The 20,301-nt window shown below is 37.2% G+C and overlaps 1 protein-coding gene across 28 annotated transcripts in view; it reads left to right on the top strand.

Moving 5' to 3' along the window:
• The window catches only part of RBFOX1 (RNA binding fox-1 homolog 1), a 1,110,759-nt gene that overhangs the window by 1,041,360 nt on the left and 49,098 nt on the right, over positions 1 to 20,301 (top strand). For 27 of the 28 annotated variants that reach the window (XM_042037784.1, XM_042037778.1, XM_042037788.1 and 24 more), the window contains one exon: positions 5,487 to 5,567. The exons of the other annotated variant lie outside the window; for it this stretch is intronic. In XM_042037784.1, coding sequence (XP_041893718.1) covers positions 5,487 to 5,567 — 81 coding nt within the window. The remainder of the gene's footprint in view (positions 1 to 5,486; positions 5,568 to 20,301) is intronic. 28 annotated transcript variants of the gene reach the window in all.

Genomic DNA, 20,301 nt, shown 5'->3' with positions numbered 1-20,301 from the left:
CAATCCCAGTTTGTGACAGCATCCTGGATACTGCACATGAATAACTGGAGTGAGAGGTCTGTTTCCCAAAAGCTGGGAAATGGATGATATGGCCAGCAAAGAATAATTGGAAGGGTGGTTTACAGATTATGTTTGCTGTAACATTCATTGCTGTTCCCTGAATCAGTGCCTCAGTTCATTGAGTGTTTTAGGGACACTCTAGGAGTGATAATAAAGAAAGATCCACTATGCTTAGAAAAGTGATGGAAAGGAAAATTAGCAACTTAAATAGAATTTTTGGATGGAGAGATCTCGGGAAATGTCTTAGAGACACATACCTTCACTGTCTGTTTTTTGGCATGGTTTTTTCCCCCATCCCTCTACTTTTAACAATGTATATCAGGTTATTTGTGAGTCAGGGACTTGCTACGTAAGCGTGGTAGAGGGCACAGGTTCTCATTACCAGCAGCAAGCACATCCAGGCTGTTCAATAATTGAATGTATTTCAGGTGTGCTGTCAGAAGGCAACATAGAAACAGGTTTGGACTTAGGAAAATCACCTTTAGACATCAACTACTTTAGATTCTCCTCCTTACCCTCTTGTGTAAATGAAACTATAGATAAGCTTTGGTGGGATTAAACATAGATTTTGTTTGTATTTTTAACATATTGGAAGAAAGGAGGTGTGTGGTTTGGGGTTATGTTACTTTATTCCTTGTTAATAATGGATGAAACAATCCAGTGTATCAACACAACCATCCATGAGTGGTTGTGTTAAAATCTGAAGGACATTATTCAATTTATCGAGATCCCAGATAACTGAAGGCCCTCACAGAGCACTTCTTTTGAATTAACAGCATATTTAAAAGCATACTAAGTCTGTGTAGTTTGACTATTGATAATGAAGGGCTAAGAGAGCACTTAACTACTATTATGTATTCAAGAGAGAGGCTGTAGAGGCTCTCTTTAAATTCCCTAGTCAGAAGGGACAATAGATGCTAACACACACTATTATTGTACAACAGGAGCCTTTTATTAGGTGTTTCTGATCTATTTCTGTGAGACATTTTGAAATAATCCATCACAGAACAATATTTCAGACCAGAACAAGAATAGTGCTATTTCTGTCTGAAAATGCCAATATAAAATTACACTTTTAGAACAGCAGATCGAGAGTGGAGATGGATTGCTTATGAGGATCCTTGATACACTTGCAAATCTCCTGATTTGTTCATGAGAGATGCAGTTTTACAGTTTTCTTCATGCACTGAACAGCAAAGCGTTTAGGAATAATAGTTGTTGCAAAAGGCACAAAGGAACAGAGTGGTCAGAATGACCAGAACTAACTCAGGGAGCCCTGGCTATCATCCAGCTGGACTGGGAGAAAAAGAAAATGAAAAAAATTAATCGCTGAATGCAATAAAGAATGTATTTTTTAGATTTAGATTAGGCTCTTAAAATAACAATTTATATTAATACAGGCAAAATGAGATGTAAATAGCTTCAGTTTTATCCACTTTTTCCTGTGGCTTTGTTTGGATTTTTTTGTTTGTAAATAGTATTATGAAATGGATGAACTGATACTTAGTAGTGAGAGGCAGTAAGAAGCTCCTTTTGGTAGCACAAGAGAAAAGAATATGTGTAAAGAGCAGCTGATTTACCTGGAAAGCTGAGAGCACAATGGATTAGAATAACGTAATCATCACTAAATCTCCTTGTATGTGGTAAGTTACTTAGTTCCTCTATTGCAAACACTCATTTTGGCTACCTGTGCACTAAAACCCAGCGCAGACCAGCCCTGCACATTGAGCTGATTAACTCCTGCCACTGAAAATGCTTACCCTCACCATGAAGGCAGCAGTTGGATGCTGTAGAGAACTCAGCACCACTGTCACTCTCCAGTTCTTCAAAGAGCTTTCTGTGAAGCTGTGCTTCCTTAGGGTTGCTGGAGGGAGAACATTTTTCCCCTGGGTCTCACTTTGTTATGCTCCAGGGCAAACCCCCAATGAGTATCATGTGTCCTCTTCTTTTTTGTAATTCCCCCCAAATTCTTGGAGAATAAGTAACAGCGCTGTAAATTGGAAACTTTTGTTTCGTGAGCCAAGGTCCTAATGCCATGTGTATGGGGAGGTGGTGCATTGTAAGCTCAGGTTCTCTGTCGTGGTATATAACCTTTAAACCATTGCCAGGAAAGCTTTCTAGAAGTTTCATCTCCTTCCTGTGACAGGAGAGAGCTGGGCCCATAATCGAGGCTGTGCACCAACAGCATGATTTACACCAACAGCATGATTTTAGCTAATGGTATGTGGTTTTTTTCTGCAGAAAATGTTATTTCAGTTTATACTTCCCCAAACAATACCATAAGAGATTGCAACTAATTTTTAAAATTCTTTTAAACGAATTGCAGATCTTTACTTCGAAGCTGCCTGTAGTGCTGGCTACACAGTGGTTCCAGTTAAAAGCTATTTTTAACAGAAGGGGTTTAAAAATCCTCTATAATTTAGTGGGTGAGTCCACATATTGTTGATCCTTGGTGTTCCTTCTTGGCTCTTGGAGTATTTGAGAAATACAGTGATTTTTTTTTTTAGCTGTGGCATGAGGCTAAACACTTTACATGAGGCAGTGAGTACTCTGCAGCACCACGAGTACGTTGGTATTTCTGTAGATTAGTTTGTATGCATCATGTAAATAACTGTACACAAAAAACTTATTTTTAAAAGTATGAAAAAATGCGGGAAAATGCATTTAGTCAGAGATCTTGAAACCACTGGGAACTGAATTTCAAGTATTCTAAAAATATCAATGACTGCACATCACTTTTTTTTACAGCCTGAATATTTTTGGAGTAATTATTTCTCAAAATAACTATGGTGCTTCAGCAAAGGACCTCATCAAACAGTGCATTCTTAATCATGGGCTGGAGGAGAAAACAGTGGAGGAAGAGAAGAATGAGTGGGAATAGTCTTTGATCTTGGGAAGCCTGGTTTTGTCTGTGCTGCCAGGCAGCATTCCAGGGGTGAGGGCTGGGTCTCTGCAGTGTTCCTTCCCCCAGGCTGGTCCCCTCAGTGTCCCCTCTGCCACTGCTCTCTCAAAACTCTATATTAAAATCCTCTTTCTTAAAAAAAAAAAACCACCAAAAAACAACTCTTTTATTCCATCACACTAGAATTTAGTGTTCTGGAGGAATAGTAATACTTTTTTTCCCCATTGGGGAATTTATAGGTTGTTTCTGTGTTCTGAGGTTTATCCAAGATCTTACTGTAAATAATTCAGTCTTCCCTCAGTTGTATTAATTGCAATTTAAATATTTTTAATACCAAAATTAGATGCAGAAGAAATAATCTTTTCTTACTAAAGTCGATTAAAAAGTTCAATATTTTTTCTCACAAAATCTAATAATAATGTTTTAGTTATCAGTATTAATTTTATGTACAAATTCAAAGGCAGATTGTCAAAATATAATTAGAAGGCTCTATGCAAGAAATTAAATACATTCTAGTAGCACAGATGAAAAAAGCATCTGTTTTGAAGTACTTTAATTAGAAATTAGATGACTAGACTAGGGAAAATTAGATTTGTATAAGACAAAATCAGACGAAATACAAGAATCTTAGCTGCAAAGAATAGGAAAATACCTATGGAGCATGGAGGAAGCCAAGTGTTATCTGGGCTTTACAGTGAATAATGTAAATAAACTGTAACCTTTGATTTCTAAAAATATTTTTATCTGTTTTCTAGACATACTTGAAGTCATTATTGTTGTATTACTCTTAAAACCTAATGAAAATGACTGATTTTCCTAATGTGTTTCTCTCAGCTGGATGAATGCCTCTGGGTTTTCAGCTCACTTTCATTTTCAGGCTTCTGCAGTAGCTCAAGTTTTAAAGCATCTGTGGTGTTAAATTCATCCATATTCCATCATACACATTCCTGGGGTCAAAGGAGCGTGTGGATGGGGCCTCTTTATTTCATAACCTGAAAATGCTGCTTGTAGTTAGGATCTCAATAGGTTCATGTTCATTTGCCAGCTTCCACATGAGGGCTGAAGGCTGAGAGAGATATCAACATATCAAAGGGGGAAAAATAGCTTGTTTTATGTTTTATCTTTTATATTAGCCGTGGATGGCTGGAAAAAAGGAAGCATCTCTAAATCCTGTTAGTTAAGGGTATGCTATTGTCTAGGAAGGTTAGAAGCATAGTAATTAATGAGATTTCCAGTAGTCACAGTCTTAGTTAAATCGCATAAATTACAAGAATTATTTTATTACTCTCCAGTATTTCCAATATTTCTCCTTCAAGTGACAGCTGCAAGCAACAATCAAAAAACTGGTTAATGGCAGAAATTTTTTACAAATACTTGTTCAAAGAACTCTGGCCTGGTGAATGGAAGTTGAGAATTGCTCCTGCAATACTGTGGAAAATGTATTTGTACTTAATGCTGTCCTTCCAAGCACATTGGACTCTGCTGTTCCATTGCATGTCAATGCACAGTGTCTGAAGTTTCACAAATCTCCATGTAGATTTGATGGGTTTGAATTGTGTGATTCAAAAATCCTGACAGCTTGAAGCATGTCAGTGTATGTGTATATAAAATCCTGTGTGTGTAAATACAGATATATGCACATATATCTGCAAAACCAGATGTCTCATATCCCACTTTTCCTCATGGACTGTATTCCAGAAGTGCAGAAGTTTCTTTCCTAGTTTGAAAGTGCAGTTATTTCTGCCTCTGATCAATGCTCAATCTGTATTCAGCCAAGACTGTTAAAATACAATTTTAAGAAAAACTGAGGTGTTTTAAGTTCATTTAAAAGAAAAAAAGGAAAAAACCTGAAACTTGTGTCATTTGTTCAAAATGAGCACTGCAAAAGTGTTGGTTTAAATGGATTTGGTTATTGCTTTTACTTTTATTCCTTTGGGAAAAAAAAAAAAAATATATATATTTTGTTTTATCTGGTTTTGTTCTTAATCCCAAACCCAGCTTATTTACTGGAAAGTAGCTCATATTTGTGCATTTCTCTGAGCAAACAATACTGAATTCAGATGTGTCAGTGATCACTTAGTGATAATGGGAGTGATGTAACCCAGGTCATACCTGGCCTGTCCTGGGAATGCTGCACATGATTTTCCTGCTGTGTTGGCTTGAGGAGCCTCATTCCAGCCAGGGCCAGGGAGCTGAGGAAGCAGCAGCCGGGTGGGGAGGGTGGGTGGGTGCTCCCACGGGCAGCAGATGTTGGGAGAAACAGGGTGAGAGGGAGCAGCTGGGCGAGGTGCCGGTTCCCGCGGGGTAGCGGCGCTGATGGTGTTTGGGGCATGCCTGTGTTCTGCTTTCTCCAGTGTCAAACTGTGTTTATTTGGGCTCTTTCTGCTTTGAAGCCAAAGGACAAAAAGCGCCCCTGGTTCAGTGCACTGCTCCGGTTGTGACTTTATATCTGTTTTGAGATGCAAACTGAGGTTTAGTTGAAGTGTTCCGAAACCAGATACCACTCTCTCTCTCTTTCTTGTAGGCAGGGTGCTGCTGTGCCAGGCAAACCAGGAGGGATCTCCCGTGTACAGTGCCCCCAGTTCACTAGTATACACATCCACAAGTAAGCTAGTGTTATGGCTCGTTTTTTGTTCTGTTTTGTGACAAAAGCACATTAATGTGAATTAAGCCCCCTAAAAATGTCAACTTTCCCAACAGTTCTTGTTAAAGTAAATGTGGTGTTTATAAACTTATGTAAGTAATGTCAACAGATAATTCAGTGTTTTCAGTTGTATCTTTATTCTCAAAATATATTTTATTTAAAAAAAAAAGAAAAAAGGAAAAAAAATTGCCTATATTGCGATGTTGTACAAAAATGGTCAAAAGTTCTACAGTAACAGTGACAGTTTTTGGAATCCAGTACTGTTGTGTGCTCTGCATTTTGTGTAGAAGATGTTGTGTTTCTTCTTCTGTCCTGCTCACAACTGTGATTTAATACACAAAACGCCTGTTATCATGCCACCATTTGATTGGGTCAGGAAGCAAATAGATATGAATTCTTTTTTTGCAAAAGGAGCAGCCTGTATGAAAGGGGGCATTTTGAGCCATAAGAAGCTGCCCTAATAAAAAGAGCAGAGACGAGCTGACATGATGGATGCTGCCATCAGCCATTTTTCCGTACAAAACTTTGCAGTAGAGATGTGTCCTCTGAAATTCTGAGCAGAAACCTCTTCTGAGAGTGTTTTATATTGGATTGGTGGTACCACTGATGCTCATTCTGGCATCTAGTGGGATGAGAAGCCTGGAGCTGAATGCAGAGCAGTAACTGCTGCTCGCAGCAGCCCTGGCTCTGTGTTCATTGTAGCCCTCTGTAAAGAAAATACATGGTCTGATTTAACAACATTATCAGGTATGCTCTTTATGAAGATTTTATTCAATCTAGAATGCAATTCTACTCTCTTAGAGCTTATCTAGACTACTAACATAATTATTATTTTAGATTAAAACCAGGAATGAGGACAAAAGAGTTCCACTGCGATCATCTCTACAGTCATGTAGTTCTCTTATGTCAGACGTTATCAATGGCATCCCTAGAGCTGCAGCTGCAGATACATATGGGATCCCCTTGAAATCAGGAGTCTGGAGTCTACAAACGCATAGTGAGCTAACCAAATGTATCAAGTGTTTTAAATTGCAAATTAAATTGTCAGTTAAGTCTGCATTTGCTTCCAGGTGCTCCAAGAATATTTTCTGGTATGTCACCTTTCCCTAGAAGTGGGGTATTTTTACTTTTTTAGTAACACAGAGATATGAAGTACTTACAGTTTAAATTAGTGCTGCCTTTTGGACATTTTAAGAGCTTTCCTCCTTTTTGACTGACAGTCGTTTTCCTAGAAAATGATCCAAACATTTCACTCATCTCACTATTAGGGAGCTTCTTTTAGAGAAGAGGGGGCAGTGTTGGTTATAATTTTCTGAAAATTGCTTTTCTTTGAAAGCTTTTCATAAGTTTAACCTGTTGCTCCTATTGCCTCACTGAGTGGTACCCCAGGAATTTTATTTCTGGGATTGCTGTTTCTGTCAGATGATATTTCCACTAATATTGACTCCCTAAAGAGACCCTGTGAGCAAGCTGAGCCCTGGACTTCACTGTTTCCTTTATGTCCACTGAGTCAGTCCCGTTGAAAAATCTTATTTTGCAGTGGTGCTCCTTGAATAATGATATCCTAACAAACACCTGTTTGTTTTCAATTCTGCCAAATGCATAAATAAACAGGCTTTGCTTATCTGCCTCCCACTGGGCAATGTGTAATACACAGTTTCATAACAGACATTGCTGGTAGCCCTCACAGTAGAAATTACTACACTTTTGTTGAATCTGTGTGTTTGCAAGTCATGATTTTTCTTTTATTATCTATAGAATTTCATCTTGCCAAAATGCAGTTTCCCCCTCAGGGTCACAACTCCTAATAAACCCAAAATTACTACAATTACTAAGTATTGTAATTAGGTTTTTTATTTCTCCTTATTACAAAACTTTCAATAAAGATGTAAAATAGCTTCATTTCTTTAGGAAATTCCACTAGAAGTGACTAGAAATAAAGGCTGACTTTCGTCTCATTTCTTTTATTAGTTTAAAGATCTTCTATATTCCATTTTTGTGCACATTTGTAATATTGAAATTATAACTGAAAAGTCAACATTAGTGTCTAGGAGATGAATACTTGTACTATTATCATGCCATGTAGGCAACAATATTGCAGCCTTCCTTTTTGAATAATTTGTTAATCGTTTATTCTGTTACTGCTGATATTGTAACTGTGTGATATTTTAGAACTGCTTACAGTGTAAGAATTAAGAGGTTTTCAATTTGTAATTGTTTTAACAGAAGGGAAAGAGTCTGCTGAGATTTTTCTAAAGCCATCTGAGATACCTGAAGTTCACTAAGTGCTAATGGCATTTAGGAATTTTCAGATATTTGGAAGAGGGTAGTCTCCATTTTTCAAAGTGTTGTCTAACTTTTCCTCTTTTGCTCCTGAGTTATAATGTATGATGGACTGAAACATGGTTGTAAGATGTATTTTTCTTAATTTGGCTAGCTTGGCTTCTCACTGAACTTTTTTGGTTTGTATTTGTACTGGCCACTGGTAGCCTCTGATGACTCTGAGCACCTTTACCCATTGGCTCTGCAGAAAGCAGACTGCAATTCTTGGAGCTCCTCCTTCCCTTCTGATATTTTATTTCTCCAGGATATATTTTATGTATCACACTGTACATTTCCCAGCACAATGATTAGTTACACCTCTGAATATGTCAGGAGATGGGAACGTGGTTCTGCTTCCTTCCATCACTTCTGGCCCTTTGCATAATACAGAAAGAAATGAGCTGTTTCTCCTGCAAGCAGTGGAACAAATCAGCAGCAATAGTCTCTCATGCTTCATCTGTTCTCTTATGCTGAAGGAGAAGATGGGACCTGGATCAGTTTTTCATTTGCACATCTATTGTTGGAATAGATCATTTGTCATGTAGAGAGCAGAGTTTCAGCATGCCAATGTGTTCCCATCCCTGGGTGGGACAGGTCCTTTGACAACCACAGCCAGAACATCCAGGCAGGCAACCTTGGCTGCTGTAGATTCTCACAGGATTGGCATCTCCAGGGCAGAACTGATACAACAGCTTTCAGTTAAATCCTTCATCACTACCGTAATGCAGACTGCAGACAAGTATTGAAAGGAGTTACATCCAGCAAGGAATGACTGGAGCTCACCACATCCCCGTGAGTCAGCACTCACTGGAATCTTCCTAGAGGCCCAGGACATCTCTGAAAGTAAATGAAACAGTTTGGCTGCACGTAACTGACAGTCTCTTTTTGCCCTCACTTCTTTAGAATAGTTGCTTCCACAGGGAATTTTAAAGTCCTGAAGAAATTTGTATCTACTGGTAAATAAGAAATGTATCAAGAATAACTTTGGAACTTTTCCAAATTGATGCCACACAGTAGTAGGATCCATGAGAATACTAAGACCCTGCTGCTGGACGAAAGGAAGATTCAAAAGAAGAAAAAGGTTCTGTCCCTGAATGTCTGTATCACTGTTCTGCCAAGGACAGTACCACAGCTGGGTATGTATGGTTCAAAAAGGCAAAAATACAAATCTGAATTTATGCAATAACTTTTAAAAATTGTTTTGTGCCTATTTCCCCCATTTTTCTATAATGTAGAAGTGCCTGAAAATGTGAATGAAGTAGAAGCTCATGAGAGCAAAGCATGGAAGGAAGAAGATACGAAGTTGTAGAATTGTAAAGTAATTCTGGTTGGAAGGACCAGGGTGCACCAGGGCACCTCTAAGGATGGAGATTGTGCACCCTTATGGGCTCATCTGTTCCAGTGACTGAAGGTCCTGATAGTGGAAAACTCTCTCGTTGCAAGTCAAGTTTGTTGTCCCTTGTCTTCCCAGCATGTGCCTGGCTCTGTTTCACTGATAATCTCTCTGTCCTTTGTGGCAGGGTATGGAAGAGGAGATGCATTTCCCGTAGAAATCCTTGTGCTCTGGACTGGCTCCCAGCATTCCTGAGCTCACCCAGCCCTTGCTGGTGTGGTGAGGCAGTAGGCTAAAGCTGTGCATCCCATTCCTCAGGAATGTCCATCTGTGCCTACCCAGGCCCCATGGAGGGTAATGGGAGAGAGATGGAATTTAAAATTTAAAGGGAAGTTCAAAGGCAGCTAAATATTTTTTACTCTTTAAATCAGCACTCTGATCTCTGAAACTTTTAGGCTTTATTTTAGCTCCAAGTGAGTGTGTAGCTACTAGTGGGTTTTTCTGAGTACATTTTGAAGGGACAGTTCATTTTAGCTACATGAGTAGCTCACATGTGTGGTAAAATATTTTAATTTTCTACATGCCTTTGTTCAGAATGATGTGCAGATGAACACCTCTATTTCCCTAATGTTTAGCCTGCCCATAAAAGAGAATTTTGCCTTGACTTCAATGAGTACATTTTAAACTAAAGTCACTTTTGGCTTAGATTTCCTAAACGTTAGAGTTGTTTCATCTTCAGTAAGCCTGCTTATCAGCTCCTAAATAAATCTTTCTTACTGCAATCAAGTGATAGAATTAAAAGAAGAAAAATATGAAAATGCAGAAATCCGATACTAATTAGTTTTATTTTATCATACTCAAGGTCAAATGAAGTTGATGGCCCATTTTTTAATTGATATATTGATTACAGTTTTGGAAGAAGTGGTGGTGGAATTCAGCAAAAATGATTGAGGTGGTACAAATGCTTATAAATCTGTCCCACATTGTTCGTGTTCTTTAATTGTAATTGTCTGATAAAACTTCCATCAGTTTCTGTAATTAACCTAATGGTCTAAATGAATTTCCAGATCACTGGTTATTCATTTCAATATAGAAAATGCCATTACATTGAGTTTAATTAATCCTAAGTAAGTTCACAGTCTATTGTACCACTGGAATAGAATTTTATTGTTTTAACTGTTTAAATTATGAATATGATTTCCTCTCATCTTGTTTGTCCCATTTATGGACTTGAGTGCTAATTTTCTATTCATGCTAACATAGCATACACCCCTTATAATTAAAATATTTAAAACCCAGTGCTCTTCAAGCATGCATCCTCAAAATATCAGTGTAGATGTTTTTTTGTATTTATTGTTTCAACTATTTTTAAACAGAATTCAGTCAGTGCCAAACTCATAATCCCATGATATGCCCATATAAGAACATCTTATTTGTCTTGATATTCCTTTCACAGAAGTACATGTGACAGATAAGCACTCACCAGAGAACACTTTTGCTTTGCGTCAGACAGATATTAAAACAATAAACTATGTTACCCTGGGATTTTAGCTTATGAGCAACCAGGAAACAACAAGGCAAAGATGAGATGTTTTTGAAAGGTGGGAAGGCACTTCTTTTGGAAAATTCCCTGGAAACCTTTGGTCCAGTAATATTTTTGACAAGAAATATTTTTAATGCTAAAGTTTGTTTTTTTGGGTTTTTTTAATCAGGAAAACATGCTTCATTCCTTCAGAGGAGACATTAGATATGTTCCAAAATTATCCCCATATTCCTACTATTCCATGCATTATGTGCTAGGAGAGAAGAAAAATCTATGGCACAAGCATAAAGTATTAATTTCATGATATGGGAATTTTGTTCTCTGTTAAAAATATCACCACTTACATATAGCAGACAGATGTCCTAGTTTAAAAAAGATTTTTTTTTTCCTGTGGGTGTTTTAATTCATAGATGGAGAATGGTTCAGGATCTTGCTTATAGAATAAATAAGGAAAATCATAAATACACATTTTATATTTATAAAGACCACATCCAATAGTAGGATTTACTGTATTTGAGGACTCATTGTGATACAGAAATGAAAATTAAGTCAAGCCTGTCTGTGCAGTATGTCCTTGCTTTAGAAGTAGGTTACTTGGCTCAGGAATATTAGTAAACCACCTAAAAACTGCTGTATGAAACCATTTTCATGTTTCTTGTTTCAGTGAAGACATTCCAGGTTTTATTTTCCTGTGGCATTCTTAATGGATTGAAGGAAGACCTTTGACATTTCTGTTATGTTCTGGGATATTTTCAATACCAAGAAAATTACATAAGGAAAATAGAAATTTTCAAAAGGTGATTCAAAGTGCGCTTCTGAGACAAATCATTAGTCGAAGCATTTGGTTTAGAAACCTTGATTCCGTTGATTTTGTCAGGTTTAATCTGTTGCACACATGTAATCACCTGAAAATTATACTGTAATGATGGTAGTTTGCTGACGCTCCAAGCAGCTGCAGGGTAGGTGCTCCTGGCACTTGGTGTATCCTTCTCTGGGTTTTGTATGTCACTCATGACTGACCTCATTCAATCCAAATGGACATATATTGCAATGACATCAATGATTCATTTGTTCTGATTTTATTGTTGTAGTTTTTCTTAATTTAACTGTTTGGTAGGCTTGCCAATTTGAATTAGAATATGGGTCAGGAATGGTTTAAAAGATGAGTATTTATATGGTATAAATAATTTGCCAGCACTACAGTATTTCTGAATTGAATGTAGGAAGGTTCTGCAAACTAAATTTTTAATTGGTCTGTTTTCTCTTAAGGTGAATTGGGATGGCAGGTCACTTCATCACTAATGAAATATACATCAGTGGATTGTATTTACACGTTGGTGGTTTTGTCTGCTTTTTACTGCTTCATAGGAAACAGAGCAGTCCTGCAAAGGAGGCTGTGATTGAACCAAATTAACCATTGTAGGGCTGCAATTCCTGACTGAGGGTGCAAAACTCCTGCCAAAGGGAAATGTCCATACATCTGGGAAGAGCAATCACACATATCATTTCCAGGCTGCAAACACCTTATTACTGAACATTTAGGGGTCAAACTATCTTTTGATGCACTTCCTGAATTAAGTGCCTTTATTTATGAAGAGAATCACCCAGCAGTAACCAGGAAAAATGTGCCAAGTGCCCTTCCTGTTTGTATGTTAAATACAGGGGGTTCAGATGAAGGCTTGAAGAAAGAAGATACCAGTAGTAAGTAGGAAGGGAATGGCTTTCCCTAATTCCCTCCCCAATGTATAGAAGTGTAGAGAAATATTGATGTCGTCTCATGTTGAAATGTCTTTAGAAGGTTTTTAAACACTGTTCTGGACCATTGTGTTGGGCCTTGCTTTGATGCAGGATAACACCACTGATTTTCAAGTAAGATAAAAATAGTACGAAATTTTTAAAAATTAAGTAAAACTGTATTCATATATTGCATTATGTTCTTCATTTAAGTATCATCCTGTTTTTAACTGTAAAGTGGACCTCTTTGGGGATTTGTTTTTTTTTTAGTAGTGTTGCCTGGAATTATTCCTACAACATTTTTTATGTTCTATATCAGTATGCATTGTCTTTCTGTAACTATTTTCAGGATAACTCTCATTTTACCTCCCGTCTATCCATATTTTAAATGGTGACTTATAAGTCATCACTAAGATATATTGTACGTGTCCAAAATCTATAAACATGGCTTTCATTTCACTCCCACAAATGTTTTTAAGGGCCTTGCTGTTTACCCTCATTCCTCTGTTGATCTGTTCAGTGCTGGAGCAGTGTGTCTGAACTAGCAGGCTTAGGAGTTTCGGAAAGAGAGACACGTCCTGAATTGTGTCACTGAGTTTTTTTCCACTTATGCACAACCCTACACGTGGGCAGGGGGAGATGCCTGGAAATACAGTGAGTTGTGGGGAGTGTCTCTGTCCTTTAGTTCAAATAATAAAAACTGTGCGTGGCCAGGGACAGTTGGGAACTCGGGTGCCTCCCCTTGGTGTCCTGCTCTTGGTGGACACACAGCACTTGGCCACTGGCAGCACTTGTGGCTAACCCGTTATGTAGGGCAATAGGATTGTTTGGACTTAGACCTCTCAGTAGGCAGATAAACACTGAGAATTACATTTAGTAATTACATTTTCTATGTACACTGTATTTACATTGTGAGAATTACATTCAATATTATTTTGCATCGTGTTCTGTGATGCAGTTGTACATCAGACCCCTTTGTGCACAGTCCTGGATGCCGCCTTCCAAAGTCTCCCTGGCCTTGCACCTCTGCTGTGTCACTCATTCTTAGTACCAGACACACAGTGTTGACTGTACATCTCAAATCATCCTGTCTGTCAGATAGCAAACTCTTAATTTTGTGCTTTTCAGTTTAGCCTGTAAGATTTGGTTTCAAATAAAGGCACACCTTAGTGTCACTATTTTGTGATGGCTGTTATTGAATCATGGCTCTCAGAACCATGCTGTGTACAGCAAAATTCAACCTGAATTTCACAGATAGTAAGTGCTTTTTAGAAATTTACATTTTTAGTATCAATATGACTTTGCAGGTGCAATTCTTTGTTTTGGCAATTTTTCCATTATGGTTTGGATGAGGTTAACAGCTGGGTTTTTCCTCTATTACTTCCTGCCTAAATTATTCCCAATGGATTCTGACAATGCTCTTTTTACAGTTTAATAATTTTGTTGAGCTTTAGGAATCCTTGTATGATCCAAACAGTATTTCTTGTCACTAAATAACTGACTTTCATAAAAACTCAAATCACTAATTTTTGTCATCTCTTTATAGCAGTGCTACTCTTCATCCAGCTTTCCACAACCATGGCCTTTTTCCTTTGTCTCGGAAATGGTGCTTTGTTAGACACGGGATTTCTTCCATTTGCTTGAAACTTATAGCTGTCCAATAACTGGGAACACTAGACAAGATATTGATCACTTTGATCATCTGTATTTGAAGATTGCTCTTTAATTTAAGATCAAACGTGTCTTCTCTGATCTCTACTGTTTCTTTTCCTTTATGGCCTGGGTGCTTTGTTTTTACATCCTGAGCTTTTTCTTCTTTGTTAGTCATTTCTTTTGTGAAAAGCCAACTATTCCTTGTACCTCAACTATTTGTAATTTCAGCTATGCAGTACTCTCATTTTGATTTTCAGTACATCATAAGTAATTTAACCACCACTCAGAGCTTTTTTTTAAATTCAAAGGTGTATGTTGTTGTCATTACATAGCTTTACAAAAGAGTATTCAGTCATCTTAGCTGTTCCTTTGTATCCCTTCATGTCCTCCATTTTCTTCTGCTTGTTCTTGGAAACCCCTTGATGTGTTAGGGTGATGTCAGGCGGCTGCATGTGCCAGTTAAAGAAGATGAGGTATAAGGGAACTTCTGATAACCGCAGAATCACCAAATGACTGAATCTGAGTGGCTGAGGTTGGAAGGAGCTCTGGAGACCATGTTGTCCACCCCCTGCTCCAGCAGCAGAGCCTCGAGCAGGCTATCCAGGACCACGCTCAAACAGCTTGTGAATATCTCCAAGGATGGAGATCCTACAGCCCCTCTGGACACCTGTGCCAGTGACCAGTCACAGGGAAAAAGCTTAGGCAGGAAGATGAGACACTTTCCAGGCTTGGGTGTCAAGATTTTGCTCAGAAGGTTATAAATGAATGGCATATCATGGTAGCATTCAATATATATTGAAACCAATAGTGGATTGTTTATTGGTACATGAGAAGAGATGAAACAAAAAGAATAGTTCCATATGGACTTTAAATAGTTGCAAAGGAGACAGTATATGGAAGTCATTGAAATAATAGATCAATTAGATCTGAGAGCAACTTTACGATAACCAAATGAAGTGTTTTGTTTGAACAGTTAAGTGTCTCGCTATAATTTAACATAGGGATAAGCACATTAAATGGTAGGTTGCTTTTTACTGAAATATTTAGGTTATGGTTTTTTGTGTGCATTTGATTACAGTTTGGTATGGAAAAATCTAAAAATATGATTCTTCCCATGTCTGAGGCTGAAATATTTGAAGGCAGTTTTTTAAAGCAGTTGTCTGTCCCTTTCTAGAAATATTTACTGATATGTCAGTATAAAAAGTTTCACCAAATTTATGTGAAATTTGGTGCTAATTTGGATTTGACGGGAAACTTAATGCAGTAGTGTTGTGTAAAGGGATTCAATTACAGTGTGCAGTGTTTTGTAAGTAACTGTCTTGCATAAAAAAGTTAATTAATCAGAGCTGTGTCAATTTCCTTGTGCCATGTCAATTTGCAGTAAGGTAATTAATCACTAATCGCCCAGCGTGCAGCAAACTAAGGGACAATCCATGAGTCATTTGTTGTTATTTTTTTCCAAATAAATGGCACACAGAGCCATGAAGAAACACATCTTGCCTTTCATAATATTTTTATCGACAGTTTTGCATGTTGTAATAGACTGCAGCAACAAGCAGCTGTAGTTCAATGGAATATGAATATTAAAGAAACAAATGAGAGCAGATTTATAGGCCATTGCTTTTTCTGTTATGTCAGTTTTGAGATTACACTGAGCAAATGAACAGTGAAAAATTAATCTTCCATGTGGAGAATGGTGATTAGACTTGTACATTAATTAGAGATTTTTGTTTTCCTTTTTAATGCATTTCAAATGAGAATGTCCTATAAGTAGGGGTTTCTCCAAAGTACAGATTTATTCATTCCTAAACAACAGTGTATTATACTGGCATGTATTTTTCCACAATAGTAAGGAAATAATAATTCCATGATTTTAAGTATGGTTCAAAAAATAAATAGCTTGTGAAAGAAAGAAGTAGAAGTGACCAGTTGTGACTGTGTTTGATGCGTATGGGAAATTTACTTTGAATGCAGTTAATTCACAACTAGAACCCAGGGAAAATCATCTCACAACAGTGACAGGTGGAGAAATGTATTTTCAGCCTGCTAATTTTAAACACTGTGAACTTTCTAAAGATTTTTTTTTTTTACCCTGAATTTGAAGTGTGTTTATGTACATATATTTATATGTCATTTAAATACCTTTTCATGTTAAAATCTGTGTTAACAGAGCTTACATTTTGCTTGCAGTGTGCTTTGGTCTGTGTATTTAAATGCACAAATCCTCTTTAGCACAGTGTTTATAATTCTTTCAAAGAATGTCACTTAATAATACTTATTACTATTACAGTGAAGGGAAAACACAGCACACATTGGGATAAACTGCTGATTCTGTTCCTGAAATCTCAGATAATATCATATAGATTATTCTGCTTAGCCTTTCTCAGCATGCTACCCATTATTTCTCTTTGTTTTTAATTTATTGTGTTTCCTCAACGGGAATCCTCCTGAACCATGGGAATAATGTAAATGTGTCTCCCTGTCTTTCTAGCAGTTAAACTGCGCCGCAGTAAATTAGCGATAAACTGATTCAAACACGATGTAACATTAAAATTCTTCACCATAAAACATTTGCAAACTCTTGGTGGCAGATGACCTGCTACTCTGTGCAGAGGAGGAGAGATTAGGAGTGATGAGAGGTAGATCTGCTCATCTATTTTGATGGCACACCTTTCTTGGGGCATATGGCACCCTCATACAAATTCAAACCGCAGCACAAATGTGAAGAATAATTGCCCATTAAAGTGGCTGTATATTTTTATGTCTTTGATACAAAATCTGCCCCCTGTTGTTTTTTGCATCTGCTGCTCTTTCATCTATCCCAAAGCTTTAAAACTTTAATACGCAGTGTATAACCCTTAAGTATTTTTTGCCAGGTTATATTCCTCTGTTTGAGAACTCAAGCTTTTCATTGTTCCTTCAGTCTTTGTTTTCCCAGGCCTGTGTTGAGATATGGTGCCTACAAAGTGCACCTTCCTCTCATGTTCATTCAATGAAAAATTCGTAAAACAAATGCTCATATTACATCTTCTGGGACAAATTAACGTTTGATTAAACTTCGTCTGTGAACTCAAAGATTAAGTTTTTCTTCCTTATGCTCATATTTGCTTTTTCTGTAAAATCATTTGTTACCTATATTTTGCTGATATACTACCATGAATCCATGGTACCATGTTAATTCCAAAAGCCTTTTTATTTGCTTAAATGTGGCAATTTGCTGGCCATATTTCATATTTGAGATCTAAACTGAAGTTCCTGACAGTGATTCCATGTTTACAAAGTGTAAGAAGAGAAAAATTTGTAGACAATATTCATTGTAATAATTTTATTTTAAAATTTTATTTTCATTTAGGCTATAGTAGATGATTTGTAGGATTTTGGATAATTATATTGAGCAAAGCCAAGGATTTCTACAGCATATTATTTATACTCTAATTTTTTTAATTTGAAGAAGTAAAATTGCAGAGTGACTGTAGGAACTGAGTTTTGTGGTTGCTGTTGTAATCTCATTCATATTTGAATAGCTGAATGAATATAGAATGGATGGGGCCATTAGATGAAAATGTAAATTGTTTTCAATGGCTTGATGTTTGATTATATATTGTCCTTAGAAAAGTCTTTATAACCTCATGTTATCACCTCCTATCATCAATGTGCACTTGGAGAAATCTGCCTTTTCTCTGTCACAGATCAGAAGAATTCCAGTCATCAAATTACTTTGATGAATTTAAGCTACTTTTGCTTAGAAGTGGGCTCAGATGCTTCCCTGCTGAGAGTCAAACATATTTTCAACCCCATTATAATAGCATTTTCACTGACTGAGTTTCAGCAGTTTGGCACTGAGGCACTAAGGAAGGTTGACCTACAAACTGTAAGTCATTAAAACCCCTACCCCTCCTGGCTACTATATTCATTACTTTTGGGACTGGTTAATAGCATTTAATGCTTCCTGATGGGACAGCTCTTTTCATAAAACTCTTTTTATGAAGTCCATTCTTCAGTTGTGTTCTAATGCTGCCACTTGCGCTGGTTATTTTGGGGTGAGGATATTAAAAAGTTGGTAGCAAAATAAATTCTGTAGTTATTACATATTCCTACCTATCTGATTTCTCAGCTGGACTGAAGGAGCATAATGGGGTTTTTTCTGAACTCAAATCCAGGGCGACAAAATCTGTTGATTATTTTACCTCTTACCTTAATCTCTGACATTACTACCTGACAATAGAAATGTGTTTTCAGATACTCTGATTTTCAGATGGACCCAAAGCAATTTTTGGGATGGATAAGATTCTGTTATGTATAAACTCAACTGTTAGACCTCACTTGATTGTAAGAGCTTGCAAGGCTACTCTTAGTCCCATGTTTAGTTTCTATCATGTCTGATCCTCTTCATGACAGAACTGCCAATCACTGCTCTGCCTTCTACTAATTGCATCTTCAAGTTTTTTAGTGCTTTGTTTTACTTTAGACATTTTATGCTCTGTGACTTTATTGAGAGAACAATGCAAGGCAAGCGTAGCAAAACAATTACATTACTTCAGGCTTCTCATTCCAACGCATCCTTTGTGTTGCAGATCCTTTGAAAATGATGAAAAAAATCACTATCTTGTCTTAGCATCTCCCATGACTGAGCCTCCCATACAGGTCTTGGATTTGGTAAACTCTTATGGCCTAAGTGACTCTCCCTGCTATCTCAGTTTTCTTCCTCCTTCTCCTCCTTTGTTAAGAGAAAGCCTTTTTTCCTCATCAAAATGTAACTCTTTTAAAAAAAATTGTTTCTGACTCAATCATTGATGGGGTGCTCTGCTTTTCCAGTGACTTTTTTTGGGGAAAGCATTCACTGCCAGATATTTAAAGTCAGTGACCCACCTTGTAATTCTTTCCAAAGTGCGACTGTGACTGTGAAGAATAAAGAGAATTTAGGATAAATGCTCAATTGTTGCAAAATATATATTTTAATATGTCTGTATGAAAGCTGGATTGAATGGTACAATTCAAAGGAAAAAATGTTCGCCACATTAGAAGTTCATTCTTTCACAGAGGCATATCCTCAGTGTCTCCCAGCAATTCCAGTTGGTTTTAATTAGACTTATATTTATTCATTTCTTCCAGAAACCAAGAGATAGGCCCAGTCTTCCCACACGTGTGAGGGGTGTGGCCGTATGCAGGAGTTAGTTGGGAATTAATTTCAACAGAACATTTTACTGCAAAAAGATTGCTTAGGACAACTGCTGTAACTATTGCCAAATGTAGGTGTTCATTACAAGGAATTAATTACGGTAACAGATCTCTGGGCAGGGCTTTCCAGGCCATGTCTTGCAAGCCCAGGATGGTATTTCATATCTTACGTTGCTTGAGCTTAGGCTGTTTTGGGGTTAGCTGGATTTTCTCTACCACTTCTGTTCTTCTCGTGGAAGTCTGTTTTCTATCAATAGTTAGAAAGCTACAGATGCAAGTGAAGAAACTCTAAGGTTGTAAGACTGATTTTTTTTTTTTTTTTCGTAATTGCTATTTAGGTCAGAGAAATCTCTCTTAATTTTGACAGTTTGAGAGTGTCCCTAAAGACTATAGTTTATCATTTGACATGTCCACCATTTCAGATACCAATTTTTCCTGGCCATTCTCTCAAGTCCATTTGCCTAAGCAAACTCTTCTCAGCACTGGTTTGTTGGGTTTGTTTCTTTTTATTTATTTAGTTTCATTTTTGTTTTTTTAAGACACAAATTGACTATCAATTTATTGGAGAAACTTCTAGAAATGCCTATTAGTTGGAAAGGAGTGATTTTTCTATGGCAGGCAGACTACAGCTGAACATCACTTACACAAAGATAACTAGTCCAATAACTCTGTTTGGGAAGGAGCAAAAGCTGGATGCCCAAAGAAAAGTTGTAAGACTGGAGGGAGTGTGTAGGTCTCTAGTTTCTTTGAACGTTATGTAAAATTATCTTTTGCATTTTCCTTTGCATATTGCATTAATTTTTATACAAGGCTGTATACTTGGAAAGGAAAAGGACAACAGTTAAGTGGTTCCAACAGAAGGTCATAATTCTGTCACTACTGTATTTACACCAGTCCATACTCAATCTTATTGAATATACAAAGTACTTACA

The sequence above is a fragment of the Corvus kubaryi genome, unplaced genomic scaffold (genome assembly GCF_017639235.1).
Source record: "Corvus kubaryi isolate FWS band 111438036 unplaced genomic scaffold, C.kubaryi_AGA036_p1.0 37387, whole genome shotgun sequence".
NCBI lineage: Eukaryota > Metazoa > Chordata > Aves > Passeriformes > Corvidae > Corvus > Corvus kubaryi.
The sequence above is the reverse complement of the archived record's forward strand: the minus strand, read 5'-3'. Positions and strand labels throughout refer to the sequence as shown.